This window comes from Peromyscus eremicus, chromosome 1 (assembly GCF_949786415.1).
Source record: "Peromyscus eremicus chromosome 1, PerEre_H2_v1, whole genome shotgun sequence".
NCBI lineage: Eukaryota > Metazoa > Chordata > Mammalia > Rodentia > Cricetidae > Peromyscus > Peromyscus eremicus.
The window spans coordinates 182,569,193-182,586,829 of record NC_081416.1 but is presented as its reverse complement, the minus strand read 5'-3'; the positions used below and the strand labels follow the sequence as shown (position 1 = coordinate 182,586,829).

At 44.4% G+C, this 17,637-nt stretch overlaps 1 protein-coding gene across 3 annotated transcripts in view; it reads left to right on the top strand.

Annotated features, from left to right (window-relative positions):
• The first annotated feature begins 9,901 nt into the window (after positions 1 to 9,901).
• LOC131926824 (leukocyte immunoglobulin-like receptor subfamily B member 3) overlaps positions 9,902 to 17,637 on the top strand; it is a 44,102-nt gene continuing 36,366 nt past the window's right edge. Inside the window, exons 1-15 of one of the 3 annotated variants that reach the window (XM_059243796.1) lie at positions 9,902 to 10,013; positions 10,177 to 10,212; positions 10,393 to 10,677; positions 10,813 to 11,118; positions 12,095 to 12,379; positions 12,496 to 12,801; positions 12,998 to 13,294; positions 13,539 to 13,841; positions 14,118 to 14,168; positions 15,078 to 15,194; positions 15,492 to 15,567; positions 15,646 to 15,683; positions 15,913 to 15,965; positions 16,715 to 16,879; positions 16,948 to 17,364. In XM_059243796.1, coding sequence (XP_059099779.1) covers positions 9,980 to 10,013; positions 10,177 to 10,212; positions 10,393 to 10,677; positions 10,813 to 11,118; positions 12,095 to 12,379; positions 12,496 to 12,801; positions 12,998 to 13,294; positions 13,539 to 13,841; positions 14,118 to 14,168; positions 15,078 to 15,194; positions 15,492 to 15,567; positions 15,646 to 15,683; positions 15,913 to 15,965; positions 16,715 to 16,879; positions 16,948 to 17,127 — 2,532 coding nt within the window. In that variant the 5' untranslated portion in view covers positions 9,902 to 9,979 and the 3' untranslated portion in view covers positions 17,128 to 17,364. Of the gene's footprint in view, positions 10,014 to 10,176; positions 10,213 to 10,392; positions 10,678 to 10,812; positions 11,119 to 12,094; positions 12,380 to 12,495; positions 12,802 to 12,997; positions 13,295 to 13,538; positions 13,842 to 14,020; positions 14,169 to 15,077; positions 15,195 to 15,491; positions 15,568 to 15,645; positions 15,684 to 15,912; positions 15,966 to 16,714; positions 16,880 to 16,947; positions 17,365 to 17,637 lie in introns of those variants that run through there. The other 2 variants (XM_059282458.1, XM_059282468.1) reach the window with 2 other exon arrangements.

Below are 17,637 nucleotides of genomic sequence, written 5' to 3'. Positions count from 1 at the left end.
GGTGATTCATTTATCCATCTTAGGGTTCCCCTTGTTTCCTAGCTTCTCTGGAGCTGTCGTTTTCTATTTAAAAAAAATTCTTACATTGAGGAACTGTTGTGAGAGAATGTCCAAGGAACAGCTGTGTTTTGGATATAGAGGAAAGTATGCATATTGTGATGAGTCCTTCCAAGTAAATAAATTTACATCTCCCCCGCTACTGTGGGCATTTGCTGACTGAGCCCACTATTTTCTGAATCTATAAAGTGAGAGAATATCCTGTCCCATCTGCAAGGCATGGGTCCTCATTTCTGTACATTTTTTTTCTTTCCCTCCCTCTCATGTGTCGTTTTCCATTTTTATACATTGCTTCATTCTCCATAGCAGGAGGCTCTTTGTTGGACTAGAAATAAGGAAGGTACCAGTATAACAAAAATGATGAGTAAAGTCAGAGCCCAGAATTCAAAGTTACTCTGCCTATGATGCCCCAAAACTTTCCCTATGACCATTCAACCTTTCAGTCTTCAACAAACGTTCTTCATGGAGGTTCTCTTGAAATATAAACCCGATGTTAGCACTCTGGTGAAATAAGGACTATCTATATGTCAAGGTACTCTGGGAATGAGTTTGAAAATGTTTTTAACACAAAGTCCTGATTTGTGGCATTTCCTGACCACTCTACATAACCCCATCAAAGACACCTTCACAACAGCAACGTAACATCACAGCTTTGTGGGTAAGGAGATTTGCATGAAATTGATTTGTTTTTTATTTCATTCTCCACTGCCTATTTTTCATACATGCAAAAGAAATTGGCATGCAGATAAATTATCTCAAAATCAACTTGCTATGATGACTTATCATACAATGACTCATAATTTCTACATAAACAATTAAATTATCTCAAACAATGAGAGTTGTATTTATTTCTCCATCTCTCTATTTTTGTTTATATTGAAATGCTCTTTTACTTATTTCTGTGTTTGTACTAGCTAAGACTTCAAGTACAAAGCTCAAAATGTGTGAAGAGAGGTGACTCTGTTACCTTCTTCAGGATTTAATGCAAAATTTCTGCTTTCTTGCCATTCAGTATGATGCTCTCTTTGGTGTTTTAGTACATGAAGTTATTCTGACTCTGGAGGTTCTCTGTTCCTAATTTCCTGTGAGTGTCCACAATGAATGGTTGTGGGACACTGACAAATGCTAATTCATTGTCAAAAACTGTCTCCCTTTTGTATATTTTTACTTTTAACCTTGTCACCATCATCAATACCAAATGGTTTTGAATGTTAAATACAATTTACATTACTGGGTATATTCTACTTTTCCATGAGGTGTTCTTTTCATTTTATAATACATTCTCATGGCTAATAGCAGGATACAGTCTGAATAATTCACATTTAATAATGTTTTTCACGGTGTTAACATTACAGAACACTTAGCAAAGTCTCATGAATATGATGTCATACTTTACTTGCTCTTCAGGACTGCCTTGCCATGGTGCATGAATGATATTTTTTATAGATTTTGCAGCTGTGTTCATGGGAGGTTTTAGCCTATAATTTATTTCATCTAATTTCTTTTTCTTGATTTACAGTTAGATGATGTTGGTTTTACAGCATGACTGAGGTTACTCGTTCCATTCTATAGATCTGAAAGTCCAGTAATTTAGGTAGCTTGTACTCAATTTCTCCCTCTACCTGAGCAGATCTTTTTGCTTTGTTTTTCTTCTTTTGTTTGGGGTTTTTTGTTTTGTTTTATGTTTTGACAATGTCTCTCCACAGAGTCTTGACAGTCTTGGTTGGTCTTAAATTCACAGATATCCACCTTCCCTGCCTCCAAAGTGCTGGATGTAAAGGGGTGTGTAACCACAACTAGCAGCTGAGCAGACCCTGGGAGACTACACTTGTCCACACCATCAGTATACCACCTTACTCTAACCTTATGGAAGACATTATCTGGCTCTGTCATACAGTCATATGATTCTTGTAGGCACATGGAGGGAGAAGATATGTCCCCCTCCTGAAACATGCTGACTAAAGTGAATCCAGCAATTGACGCTCTGATAGTTAGTATATTAGAGGTCAATGAAATGGGTATAGGAAGCCAAATGATACCCCACAGCCCAGATGCTCTAGGTACTTTCTATGCAGTGCACATTACTAGTTCAGAGGAAGTCATGAAACATGGTCAAGGGACCAGATTGATGATGGAAGTGTGAGCAGAATCTGTTGTCTCTGCCTCAGAGAATAAATGGTTTTCCTAACTTCAACCATTACCAATACTCCCTAACACTTCAGACACTTCTGCATGAAGCTGTGGGAAGAGGAATGAGCAACACCAACGTGAACCAGAAGAGAAAGGGCCAGATGGATCCAGCAGGATTACCCATTATCTGTGAAATTACAGACCCTCCTCCTATACCTAAGTCAGCAAATTACATGCTGGCATCAGGGAATGGAAATGACCATGTCAGGAGTTCCAAACCTTGCTTCTATGTGTTATCCTCTGAGAGGGCTAGCATCTTTTAGCATCATTAATCATGGAAGTGCCCCACAGACATGAATACAGTCTAATCTGATCAAATCATGACTTCAGGTGAGGTGCCCTATTGTCCCAATAACTTTGGTCTACGTCAAGATGACGAAAACTAACCAATGCACTCTCCCACCCCAAGTCATATTCTCAGAAAAAGAAAACCATATTTGAACCCTCCCATGACACCAGACTAAATGATTCTCACACTAACACTGAAAGAGAGGTCATTGCCATCATTGTACCCCAAGGAAGTGCAGAGGGAAATTATTACCTGCTTCTGTCATTACCAGTAAATGACATTCTTTTTAAAATTTTTTATTAATTTTAAATACCAACCGCAGATCACCCTCTCATCCCTCCTCCCACAGTCCCAGCCTTTACCTTGAACCACACCCCAACCCCTCCTCCAAAAGAGTAAAGTCTTCCATGGGTACATTCAGTTGAGACAGTTTCAAGCCCCTCCCCCTGCATCACGGCTGAGCAAGTCACCCCACCATAGGTAATGGGCTCTTAAAACCAGCTCACGCATCAGATATAAATCTTGATCCCACTGCCAGTGGCTCCTCAAACAGACTAAGCTAAACAGTAGTCTCCCATATGCAGAGGGCCTATTCTGGTCCCATGAAGGTACCACAGCTGGTCTAAAGTTTATGACTTTCTGCTAGCCTGGTTCAGCAGTTGTCTCTGTAGATATCCCCATCAGGATCTTGACCCCTCTTGCTAATATAATCCCTCTATCCTAACCTAAAGTGGACTCCTGAATGGAGATTGACCAGGTACTTGTGGATCTCTGCATCTACATGCATCAATTACTGGATAAAGGCTCTAGGTTCTCTGGAACTGTGTGTTGTAGTCTGGTTATCCTTTGTTTTACATCTAGTATTCAATTTTGAGTGAGTACATACTTGTCTTTTTTACTTCACTCAGGATGATATTTTCTAGTTCCATCAATTTGCCTGCATATTTCCTGATGTCATTGTTTTTTGCAACTGAGTAGTATTCCATTCTGTAAATGTACCACATTTTTTTTTATCCATTCTTCAGTTGAGGGCATTTCAGTTGTTTCCAGGTTCTGGCTATTACAAATATTGCTGCCATGAACATCATTGAGCATGTGTCCTTGTGGTATGATTGAACATCCCTTGGGTATATGCCCAAGAGTGGTATCATTGGTTCTTGAGGTAGATTGATTTCCAATTTTCTGAGTAACCACCATACTATTTTCTAAAGTGGATGTACAAGTTTTCAATCCCACCAACAGTGGAGGAATGTTCTCCTTGCTCCATATCCTCTCCAATATAATCTGTCATCAGTGTTTTTTATCTTAGCAGTACTGGCAGGTGTAAGATGGTATCTCAGTGTCATTTTGATTTGCACTTCCCTGATAAATAAGGATGTTGAGCAGTTCCATAAATGTCTTTCAGTCATTTGAGATTCTTCTGTTGAAAATTCTCTGTTTAGCTCTGTAGCTCATTTTTTGATTGGTTTGCTCAGTATATTCATGTTTAGTTTTTTGAGTTCTTTATATATTTTGGATATCAGCCCTCTGTCAGATGTGGGGTTGGTGAAGATCTTTTCCCATTCTGTAGGCTGTCATTTTTTCTTATTGACCATGTCCTTTGTCTTACAAAAGCTTTTCCGTTTCAGGAGATTGCATTTATTAATTGTTTTCAGTGTCTGTGCTACTGTTGTGATATTTAGGAAGTGGTCTCTTGTAGAAATGTGTTCAAGACTATTTCCTACTTTATCTTCTGTCAAGTATCAACTAGATTTATGCTGAGAACTTTGATCCACTTGAACTTGAGTTTTGTGCATGGAGATAGATATGGATCTATTTGCAACCTTCTACATGTTGACATCCGGTTATACCAGCACCATTTGTTGAAGATGCTTTCTTTTATCTGTTGTACAGTTTTGGCTTCTTTGTCAAAAATCAGGTGTTCATAAGTGTGTAGATTAATGTCAGGATCTTCAATTCATTTCCGTTCATCCACATGTCTATTTTTATGCCAAAACCAAGCTGTTTTTATTACTATAGCTTTGTAGTAGAGGTTGAAGTCTGGGAAGGTGATGCCTCCAGAGGTTGCTTTATTATAGAGACTTGTTTTAGCTATCCTAGGTTTTTTGATTTTCCATATGAAATTGAGTATTGTTCTCCAGGTCTGTGAAGAATTGTGTTGGGATTTTGATGGGGATTGCATTGAATCTGTAGATTGCTTTCGGTAAGATTGTCATCTTCACTATGTTAATTCTACCTACCAATGAGCATGGGAGATTTTTCCATTTTCTGATATCTTCTTCAGTTTCTTTCTACAGAGACTTAAAGTTCTTATCACACAGGTCCTTCACTTGTTTAGTTAGAGTTACCCAAAGTATTTTATATTATATGTGGCTATTGTAAAGTGTGATATTTCTCTGATTTCTTTCTCACCCCATTTGTCATTTGTATATAGAAGGGCTACTGATCTTTTTGTGTTAATATTGCATTCTGCCACATTACTCAAGGAGCTTATCAGCCTTAGGAGTTCCATGATAGAGTTTTTGGGGTCACTTATATATACTATCAGATTGTCTACAAACCAGGAGAGTTTCATTTCTTCCTTTCCAATTTGTATCCCCTTGATCTCCTTTTGTTGTCTTATTGCTCTAGCTAGAACTTCAAGTACTATATTGAATTGATATGGGGAGGGGGGTGGACAGCTTTGTCTTGTTCCTGATTTTAGTGGAATCACTTTGAGTTTCTCTCCATTTAATTTGATGTTGGCTATCAGCTTGTTGTAAATTGTCTTTATTGTGTTTAAGTATGTTCCTTGTAATGACGATCTCTCTAAGACCTTTATCGTGAAGGGGTGTTAGATTTTGTCAAAGGCTTTTTCAGCATCTGATGAGATGATCATGTGGTTTTTTTCCTTTTAGTTTGTTTATATGGTGGATTACATTGACAGATTTTCATGTGTTGCATATACAGCCTTCTCTGTATGTGCAGCCAGGCATGATGGTGTCCTTAGGAGAGAATAGAACCCTGCTCATTCCATTATGAAGCTGGGTGGAAAATTTCTTGCTCTCTAGTGATAGACAAAAAATCCTGAACTAAATTTAAGCAGGAAACATATCCTGGCATACGGATGTAGTGATAGACATGATCAACATGTGCATAATCCAGAATTCAAGTTTGGGTTAAAAGGTAATGTTTCAGACTCATGTGTGTGAGTACATGTGCATGTGTGGCAGGATGTGGATGTATGTGCTTCATTAACAGGGAATAAATAATGAGAAATGTGTCCCCTTGAACTGAAAAATAATTTTATCAAAAGTAAATAATCAAGATCTGAACATATTTGGAAAAAGATAGAAAATCACTCACTGCCAAAAAGAGCAAAACACTAGATACAGTGTGACAGTATAGAGTCAAAAAACACAGAGCCTGCACTCAAGATCCAACCACTTAGATTCTGCCCAATATTGAGGTGGAATCAAGACAGAAACTTCCCTACATTCCAACACTCACGTTTATGAAAAGGAACAGGAACTATCCTCAGCTGGGCACACTCTCAAGGGCACACAGGTTTAAAGGACTCACCCAGCAGAGTCTATCTGGCCATGTGGTCAGTAACTGTGGTCCATGGAGTGCTATGGATGGAGGCCTTGGATCAAAGTTAGAGAAGAATCATGACCCTACATCCTGGGGAGTTCATATTTACCAGCAAGCAAGATGCCTCTGCTGGAACTCTACATCTAACCATCTGTGTCAGAGAGGATGGATGAGATGCCATGTGTGGCTATCAGTCATCTAAGGTAAGTTCCTCACAAGAGCTAATCTCACCAAGACAAGTGTGGATGATCAGTTTCTCACGGGACCATGGAAGAAACAGGGTCACACCTGGATGAATTTTAGATTTTTCCAGGGCATGGGAACCAGCTTCTGGTGAACTGACTGATGTTTGCTTCTCATAAGGTTTTTTTATTGTTATACAATTTACACCTTAGCAAGTCAATTTCCCCATACCAAAACCTCTTATCTGAAGCTTCCTAAAGAAGACAAATGCCAAAGCAATTCTCAGGCCCAAGATATCTCAGTTTTCTGAATCTTACTACAACCAAGTCATGTATATAGGTTTGAACCTTTCAGGAAGAACTCAGATAAGAGTTACATACTTCAAACAGTGGGTATCCAACACAGAATAACAATCACAAAGGGCAGATCAAAGCCTAGTGCTAACACTCCAGAATACAGGCCAGCTGCAAGGCTCTGCAGGAACTCCTGCTACACAACCAGCAGAGGGCAGCATGTCTTCTCACTGACAAAGAAGCCTGAGGGAAGGCTTGTGTGAATGAGCTCACAACACTCAATGAAACCATGACTAGTTCAAATGGCATGCCCATCACTTCTTCTCAGGTCAGGAAATACAGCTGCCATTAAATCAATAGGAAAGTGACATTCTAGCCATGTGACATGCTGGACATGACAACTCACAGGGGTGCAAAAGATGCAGGTGCTAGGATAGGAATATCTCCTTAGAAATGGATGTAATGAAATACTTGGGACATATCCTTAGTGTGGGATCTTTATAGTAAATATATTTCATTATTTTTTAAGATAATTACACCCATGTAACGTGTTTGATCATGTTCACCATATACTCTAGGGGACTTTTCTTTCCCTTTTAGGTGATAGGGCCTGATACAGCCCAGGCTGACCCCAAACTCATTGCATAATAAGAATTTCCTTAAACTCCCAGTATCCTTAACTCTAACTCCTGAATGATGAAGACAAAAGACATGAGCCACAATATCATATTTATACAGTACTGGGGATCTAAGAATGTTACACAAGTACTCTACCAACTGAGGTTTTTTTGACTTAGTAAAGGACATACATAGGCAGACTTACAAGATGGTAATTATTCATATTGACATTGATACAAGGAGGAAATGGAGGATGTCCTTTGGGCTCAGCAACAAAAGGGGAAAATACTCAGTGACCTCTATCTCATTCTCCATGTGTGTGTCCTGGGCCCATCCCTTGAAGTGATGCTAATTTAGAGAATTTTCCCCATGTGACACATTAATAGCATGGGATCATTACTGAAGAGGAGGTTGAAAAATAAACTCTTTTCTGGACACTGCAACAGGGTTGAAAATCTGAGCTCACCTTGGTTGTGATGATATCTACAAGTCTACAAGCCCAATGTAAGCTGAATGCAGAACAAATCTAGTATGAGGATGGGAGATGGACACAAAGTCTCACCCACAGATGAAGAGCTATTGGCATCTGATATCTACTGGGAGAAGGAGAGTCAGTTTTCTTTAATGGTGTGGACCCTGGTAATATGCCTAAGAATATGGGAAGCACAAATTGAGCTGCATGGGAGGAAGAGAACAGAAAGTTAGGTGTGTAAGGAAAGGCAGTGGATTTTCAACAACTAGCAGGTCACAGAAGGAATCAAAGAGAAAATCAGGTCAGTGAGGAAGGAACCAGCAAGGGAGGATGGGGGAGAAGAGGAGGAATGGGAGGGTGGATTCCATCAAAACACAATACACATTGATATGATATTTTCAGACAATTAAAAAATTAAAACCCAAAAATGGATTATTAATGCAATATAGAAATGAAGGAGAGTGTAATGTAATGTTTTCATAATAAATAATTTTAAAATATATCAAAAAATTAAACTTATGACCAGGTTTGGTGGTCCACATCTTTAATCTAAACACTTGGGAAGCAGAGGCAGGAGGATTTCTGTGATTTCCCACTAATCCTGGTCTACATAACTTGCTCTAGGACAGCCAGGATTCCACAGAGAGAGCCTGTCTCATATCAACAACAAAAATAATTAAACCCATAAGGATAAGAAAAAGATAGCAGATGAAAAATTTTAAGATCAGAAAATGAAAATTGCAGGATAAAGTAGATGTGGCTCAGGGGTGGAGTATGGCTCAGGAGTAGGAGAACACTGGAGGTCCTGCCATCAATGTCTAGCACCAAAAGTAAAAGGAAATAAAGTATTTTAACTGAGCTCTCTTTCTCTTCAAATAGGTGACCAAACAAACACCAACAGGCAGATCATTGGCAAAGCCCTGAAGGGGAAGACCATCACCATCAAGGCTGAGCCCAGTCACTCCATGGAGAATGGCAAGGCCAAGATCCAAGACAAGGGAGGCATCCCACCTGAGCAGTAGCTGCTGGTATTTGCTGCCAGCAGAGAGAGCATGGCTGAACCCTAGCCAATGGCAAAGTCTAGAAAGAGTCCAACTCTGCACCTGGTGCTGCCCCTTTGTGGTGGCATCATAGAGCCATCCCTTTGCCTGTTTCTGCAGAAGTACTACTGTGACGAGGCCATGCACCGCTGCCCACAAGTGCTGCCCACACCTGCACCCTTGTGCGGTCAAATGCCTTAAGAAAAAGGGTGGCCACATCAACAGCCTGTGCCCCAAGAAAGTCAAATAAAATGGGTACTTGTTTGGCTTAGGACGCCTGAGATCTGGTGATTTTTTTAACTGAAGCAGAAGGACAAAGAAGTGATGATGCTAAGATTGGACCTAGTGACACAGACCAGTGTGTAAGTGCTGCTGCCAACCTTCAACCCTGACTCTGATCCGTACTGTGTAATGAGAAAACTGGCTTCTGTACTTGTCCTCTGACCTTCCTGTGTGTGCTGTGGCACATGTGAATGTACACACATAAAGAAAAAGTAAGTGTGATTTAAAGGAAATAAGTGTAAATAATGAATAAGTGTAATTTAAAGTTGTAATGGAAAGTACACATATCAAAAAAGAATAAACAACCAGAAATAGTGGTGCACATTTGTAACCCAGCACTGGAGACTATGAGGAAGAGGATTATACATTTTATTCCATAAAGATGTACACAATGAGAATCTTCACACAAACCTTCAAACATGTTGAATATGTGTAAGTATTTCAAATAAAAAACTGAAAATGAATAAAGCAAACTCATATGCAAATTTATATTTCTTTTTCTTTTTCCGAGATAGGATTTCTTGTGTAGTTTTGGTGCCTGTCCTAGATCTTGCTGGACCAAGCTGGGCTCAAACTCAAAGAGATCCACCAGGCTCTGCCTCCCGAGTTCTGGGATTAAAGGCTTGTGCCACCACCACCTGGCTAAATTTATATTTCTTATGTGTAATAGTCATACATGTCTGATATCATCTGGCCCTCACAAAGATTAGGACAAAATGAGACAGAAAATTATGGGGTTATGGAAATGTCATCCATCAAAGAATTGATTGCGGAGTCTACTATCTGACATAGCCACAGCCTTGGGGAAGTCAGAGCCTGGCGCCTGAGGAGGGCAGTTCCCCTTCCTGTGGGGCTACTCTAGTATAACCATGTCATATTGAGTGTCCATCCTCCAGAGGCCACACCCTAAGTCTCCTATCCCTCTAGGCTGTCTCTGGAGCTCTGCCCATAATCACAGTTGCAGCCTCCAGGAGGAGATGCCATGACCTTCACCTTCACAGCCCTGCTCTGTCTGGGTGAGATGTGCACAGGGGGAGGGGATACTGTGGTCTAGGGTTGATGCTGCCCCACAGCCCAGCACTGGCCCATCAGGAAACCCCAGGGTCTCAGGAGGTTCTGCAGAGGGGAGGACCTGCTCAAGCTTCAGGGACAAACCTCTCACAGGAAACTCTCTTCCAGGACTGACTCTGGGCCTGGGGACCCCAGTGCTGGCAGGTGAGTGAGTGTCTGCAGCTGTCCTGACCTTCACTTCTCATCATTCCTGCAGCCATGCCTGGGCAGTGAGGATGGAAAACAACACATGTGTGCTGCCCCTGGGCATGGCTGGAGGGTTGGGGTTGGTGGCTGCAGTCTGAAGATGGCTGTCCTGGGTACCAGCTGCTCTTTTCCTTGCAGGGTCCCTCCCTAAGCCTATCCTCACAGTACAACCAGACTCTGTGGTCTACAAGCAGACTACAGTAACCTTCTTGTGTGAGGTGACCAGAGGAGCCAAGCAGTACATACTCTATAAAGAGGGATACCAGTATCTATGGAGTACAGAGATTCCACAGAATCCTAAGAAAAAGGCTGAATTCTCAATCTCAAAAATAGACCGCAATCATGCAGGGCAATATCAATGTTGCTATTGGACTAATGATGGATGGTCAGAGTTCAGTGACTCCCTGGAGCTGGTGGTGACAGGTGAGAGGACACATAGGGTCCCCAGCCTCAGCCTTGACTGTCAAGAATTGGGTCTGTTCTCAGGGTTAACCCCACCTAGAGCCAAGCAGGATAATGAGGTCTGATACATTTAACTGATTTCTTCTTCTCTCCTAGGAGCACACAGTAAACCCAGCCTGTCAGCCCAGCCCAGCCCTGTGGTAACTGAGGGAGGACATGTAACCCTCCAGTGTGTCTCAAAGCAACGATACTACAGGTTCATTCTGACTGGGAAAGGAACACAGAATATCTCCCAAATGCTGGATTCAAAGTATAACTACTCTATTCAGCACTACCAGGCCATGTACTCTGTGGGCCCTGTGACCTCCAGCCAAAGGTGGACATTCCAATGCTACAGCAATTACCCGAGTAGCCCACTGGTGTGGTCAGAACCTAGTGACCCTCTGGAGCTCCTGTTCTCAGGTGAGGAACCTCAGCCTTTGCCTAGAATGATGCTGAAATGGTAGAGATGCTCAGGGAGGCCTTGGTGAGTGGTGTGTGGTGTGTGACATGTGTGAGCAGGCAGGGCTCCTTAGCCCATTGACACAGAGCATGGTAGAGAGAGTGGGACACAAAATACAGAATCCAAGACAGAGAGTGACAGCAAAGCACAGGAGGTCCAGGACAGAGATGAATTTTTATGGGGTCTTCTCTTACTCTGGATCAGCTCATGTACCATCCACAAGAGCTTGGGGAAATCCACAGAAGAAAGGGAGGACATGTTGTAGGAACCACAATGGTTAAGGACACCAAGAGAACATGGCTCACAGAATCTACTAAGCAGGGATCATAACGGCACACAGAGTTGAAGCAGCAGCCGTGGAACCTGCATGGGTCTGCCTTAGACCCTCTGCACACATGCTGTGGTGGTTTACCCTGGTTTCTATTATGTTTTGTTTTTTTAGAGTTTCATTGTGTAGCTCTGTCTGTCCTGGAACTCACTCTGTAGACCAGGCTGGCCTTGAACACACAGAGATCTCCCTGCATCTGTCTCCTGAGTGCTGGCATTCAAGGCGTGCGCCACCACAGCCTGGCTAGCTATGGTTTTTATTAGACTCATAGCAATGGGATGGGGAAATCTCTGACTCTTTGCCTGCATGTGGGATACTTTTCTTCCTATTGGATTGACTTGTGCAGCCTTAATATGAGGGTGTGTACCTAGTTTTATTGCATGCTGTTATTGCATGTTTGGTTAATATCACTGGGAAGCCTCTTCTCTACTTAGAAGGAAACAGAAAAGCAGTGGATCTGGGCAAGAGGGGAGGTGAGAAGGCTGCTGTCAGGATGTATTGTATGACAGAAGAATAAATTTCAAGAAAATAAAAGTGCCATCCACAAGTGAGATTTTCTCTCTGCCACTGTCAGACACACCCACCTCCTCTCTCCTACTTCCTTGCAGGGACCCTCCACAAACCCACCATCAAAGCTGAGCCAGGCTCTGTGATCACCTCAGGAAGTCCCATGACCATCTGGTGTCAGGGGACCCTGGATGAAGAAATATATGTTCTGCATAAAGAGGGAAGCCAAAAACACTTAGGCACACAGTCCCCAGAGAAGCCTGAGAACACGGCCAAGTTCTCCATCCCTTCTGTGACACAGCAACATGGGGGACAATATCACTGTTACTGTTACAGCTCAGCTGGCTGGTCAGAGCGCAGTGACACCCTGGAACTGGTGGTGACAGGTGAGGGCACAGTCAGGGTCTCAGCCCCAGGCTCCGCTCTCTCCCCTCCCACAGCCTAGCCCTGGAGAACACTGGCTGTGTGAGTCCATGTAACAGGCCGCCTCCTTCTCTTCTAGGAAGCTACATTAATAAACCCAGTCTGACATTCCTGCCCAGGCCTGTGGTGACTTTAGGAGAGAACATGACCCTACAGTGTGTCTCCAAGGAGGGATATAATAAATTCGTTCTCACCAAGGAAGATCAGAAGTTCCTCAGCTCTCTGAACTCACAGTTTATACACAGTATTATGCAGTGGCAAGCCTTGTTCTCTATAGATCATGTAACATCAGACCACAAAGGGACATTCAGATGTTATGGTTACTACAACCAAACTCCACATTTGTGGTCAGTACCCAGTGAACCCCTGGAAATACACATCTCAGGTGAGTCAGCACCATCATTGACCAATCCTGTCCCACTGGGTAGTTGCAGGTAGAGAGTGGGTGAGGAAGAGCCTGGTAGCTGAGACAGAACCCCACTCCTTGGGAGAAGAAGTGACCTGTGCAGGGCAGGATGAAAGGGGATAAGTGTTTGGTAAAAACCAGCTCCTCAATCACTAGCCTGTCACCTTCCCTCTAGGTCTGTCCAGGAAGCCCTCCTTGCTGTCTCACCAAGGCCATATCCTGGACCCTGGAAAGAACCTCACCCTGCAGTGTTGTTCTGACACCAACTATGACAGATTTGCTCTGTACAAGTTAGGTGAAGCTGACTTCACCCAGCATCGTGTCCAGTGGACCCAGAGTGGCCTCTCCTTGGCCAACTTCACACTGGGCCCTGTGAGCAGAACTACTGGAGGCCAATACAGATGCTATGGTGCACACAACCTCTCCTCTGAGTGGTCAGCCTCCAGTGACCCCCTGGACATCCTGATCACAGGTGAGGAACTAAATAGATTCCCTCAGGTACCTAACCTCTGCTTGGGCTCTCATGGGGGAGTTAAGATGGAGATGGCTGGGATGAGGGACAGGGATCTTATTTGGGAACAGATGTAGAGTCAGGAGAACAGGAGAGGGGCTCAGGCAGAGAAAAGAGACAGAGTCCCAGGTGCTCAGGGCAGACCCAGGTGAGGTGTCAGCTCAGAACATTGAAGACAACCTCTCATCCTCCCTCTTCTCTTTAGGACAGCTTCCCTTCAGTCCTTCCCTCTCAGTGAAACCTAACTCCACAGTACACTCTGGAGACAATGTGTCCCTGCTGTGTCAGTCAGCACACAAAGTGGACACTTTCATTCTGTCCAAGGAGGGAGCAGCCCACCAACCCCAGCGACTAAAATCAAAGTCTGAAGCTCGGGAGTTCCAGGCAGAATTCTCCATGAGTGCTGTGACCTCTGACCTCTCAGGCACCTACAGGTGCTATGAATCTCAAGGCTCATCTCCCTACCTGTTGTCATATGGCAGTGACCCTGTGGAGCTCACGGTCTCAGGTGAGGTGACCCTGAACTCTCAGGGTGACTTACAATCCAAACTCTAGGAGAGCCCTTGAATTGAGTGGGATTAAGGGGACAATAGGAAGGTTAGTCAGAAGTCACTTTCCCTGCCAGAGAAGTGGATGCCAGAAGCAGAAGTTCTAGTAATGTCCACTCCATCCTCTATTGCAATCTAGGTTTGGAGTAGACAGCATGAACATCTTGGAAAGGTGTACATGGCAGATGTATGACTGTGAGCAGAGACCCTCACCCCCTTCTTGTTCTGTTTCCAAGGACCCACTGGAGCCTGTAGCCCACCACCCTCAAGGCCCTTGCCAACATCTGGTAAGTATCAGGCACCTCAGTGCAGGGAGTAAGCTCCATCCCGAGACTCCCTCTCAGCTCGTAGGCCAACAAAGTCCTCATTTCTCTGTCCCTTTAGCTTGTGAGTGTGGGAGGAAAACAGAGATTCCCAACAGAGACCACAGAGACCCAGAATGTGAGGTTGGGATACAGAAGGTGGCACAACTTCACACTAGGCCCTGTGAGAGATAGATGTTCTAGCTCAGTCTGGAGGATGGGGCAGGTAGGTGATATGGAGAGCAGGGATCCCAGACATTTGCCTCCCCATCCTGCCACTGAAGCCCTGAGAACAAACCTCCCATCCACATGGAGTCAGGTCCCAGAGGCTAATAAGGACTCTGTTGGAACGTGGGGCCCAGATGGGCAATACCTAGTTATGGGCTCCACACAGCTGCTTCTGGAGATGCTGACTGGGACCAGCCTTTCCCTTTCTGGATTGGTTGCTGTTTCTCTGAGTAAAAAGGGGGGAAGCCTGGTCCACATGTCTAAATTTCTTTCAGTGCTGGCCTTGGCTGTGACCTCTCCTCCCAGAGACGTCCCCAGAACCTGATTCTGCAGTGGGTCTGTCCCACAGTGGTGGTGATGTGTGGAAAGTGGGGCACAGGGCCAGGGCAGGGCATTCAGTCTCCTCCGCTCCAGTTCATGAGGCTCAGCTCTGGTGGAGAGAAATGAGATGGAAGTAAGAGGCCCTGGGTTAAAATCCCAGCTCTGCCACTTCCTGTCATGTGATCTGAGCCAGGTGAACTGTGGGGATAAAAACGAGACAATTCCTTGTTGATTGATTGTGAGGAGGGGAGATGGTGAGTGCAAAGACCCAGCATGCATCTGTCACACAGTAGATACTCAGTTAAGCAGCAACATTCCCCACTCATGATGTCACTTGTGTCTCAGGACTGGAAGGGTACCTGAAGGCTCTGGTTGGAGTCTCTGTGGCCTTCCTCCTGTTCCTCTTCATCCTCATCTTCCTCCTTCTCCGACGAAGGCATCAGGGAAAATTCAGGAAGGATGGTGAGTACAGTGTGGGTGACATGGTCTCAAGTGGTAGCTTTGCCTGTGAACAACCAAGCACAGGATCAGGACACCAGCCCCAAGGAAGCCTCAAACTGGGGCTGGGTAGTTTAGAAACACTTCTGATCTCAGATCAGAAAGAACATGATTTCAGAACCTACGCAATTTCAGGTGTTCTGTGAGTTTCACAATGTCCTGGGACATTTGCTCACTCACCCATGTTGTAAATGTCCCTTCCTTCCTTCCCTGTACATGCCTGGGGGGAGGGGGAGGCTGAGACTCTTCTCTCTCTTGCAGCCCATAAAGATACAGAATTGCAAATTCCTACAGGAGCTGCAGAGGCAGTAACCAGAGACAGAGTCTCTGAGAAGAGGTAATTCATAACCAGAGACAGAGAACCCCATCTTCCTGACAGACCTCACTGCCAACTGACATCTTCTTGTCTCTCCAGATCCAATCCAGCTACTGCCACTCAGGAAGAAAGCCTTTGTAAGATAAAGAGTGTCCTGGGGAGGGAGATGTCTGAGGACTCAGCATTACAGGGGTGGTAGAGAGGCTCTGGGGTCTTTGCTATTTGGGTCTGAACTTCACACTATAGATACAGGGATATCACAACACTCCCCGATTCTCTGTCCACATCTGGGGCAATGTAGGAAACCAGGGGTCAGAGTCATCCCTAGACTCTGGTCGGGAGACATTTTGTTTGTTCTTCTGACAGATGCTTCAGTGGAGGACACACAGCCTGAGGATGGTGCCAAGCTGGACAGTTGGGTGAGGTTTCTGTCCCTATCTGCAGTGCTAAGAACTTAGGGCCCAGTTTAGTCCAGGGGATGCCTTTTTTGTTCTCCCTCTCTTGGCCCTCAGAAGCAACCACAGCTAATCCCTTCCCTCTCTTCTGCAAGTACAACCGGCCTCACTCTCTCCTGGTTTTCCTGGGATCATGTGTCTCACTGCTCCTGTCCCCTTTCTGGTTCCTTGGCATCTGTCTGATTGTCTTCTGAGGGGCAGCCTGGATAGGAAAGCCCACAGAAACATCTAAGGGACTAGAAGCTGTAGGCAAGAACCAAAGGGACTTGGGCAGAAACGTGGGGTTTTGTATTGTGTGTGTGGATGTTTTACAAGCATGTATGTCTCTGAACCACATGCCTGCATGGTGCTCCCAGGGGCTAGAGAAGAGTGTCAGATACCCTGGAATGAGAGTTACATATGAATGTAGGTTGTCATGTGGGTTCTGGGAACCAAACCTGGATCCTCTGAAGTAGTAGTCAGTGCTCTTAACCACAGAGCCATCTCTCCAGCCTCCAGAAACGTGTTTTCAGGAAGACGGACTGTGTGGGTACAGCCAAGACAGTTAGAATGTCAGGATAAGAGGCCAGAACTATAGGAAGAAAGCCCCGGAAGATCCCATCAGGGATGCTGTCATCTAAATGCATCACTCTGGCCATGCTGTGGAAAACTGGACAGAGCTCCCCAGGGTAACAGGGAGACACTGTCTGTCCCTCACTACTCCCCTGCTACAGAGACCAGCTGAAGGAGACCCCCAGGGAGAGACATATGCCCAGGTGAAAGGCTCCAGGGTCAGGAGGGCAGGAGCTGTCCTTCCTTATGTCATGTCAGGAGAAGTCCTGGACACCAAAGATGGACAAGCAGAAGATGACAGAGAGATGGACAGTCAGATGGGTCCTGTCCTTCACAGGACTTCAGCATCCCCCAAGTCAAGCATAAACCCTCCTCTCACTCTCTCCCACTCCAGGCTGCTGAATCCAAGGAGCCCCAGGATGTGACCTATGCCCAGCTGTGCATCAGGTCACTCAGACAGGGAACAGCTGCACCTCCTCCCTCCCAGGCAGGGGAAGCCCCAGAGGAGTCCACTGTATATGCTGCTCTGGCAGTCACTCAACCGGGTTCTGTTCCCAGTAACAAGGAGCAATGACCATATGACTGTTGGGAAACATAACAGAGACCTCCAAGGGGTTCTGTGAACTTTTGGGAACCCGACTGCATTTTAACTAACATGATACATTTTGGAAATAAAGCAGATTTCTCAATAAACACGTGAAAAGAGAAACTAAATAGAAGGGAATGGTTTCACACTGAGTACTAATTTTAATGACATCACTCATCAAAGCCGTGAAATGAGAAAATTTACAGGCTTGGTTGCACAGATCCATAATCCCAACCCCTGGGAGGCTGAGGCAGGAGAATTGCCTTTGTTTTGTGGTTATCTTGGCATACCTGCTGAATTTCATGACAGCCTGAGCTACAGAGTGAGACATGTTTCACACATTAACCACCAAAGACCAGGGTGGAGGTACACTCCTGAAATCCTAGCACATTGAAGGTGTAGACAGAAGGATCAAGAAGTCAAGGTCATCTTCACCTATATAGCACAGGAGTAAGAGGACAGCCTGGAACACATGTGACACTGTTTTAAAATAAATAA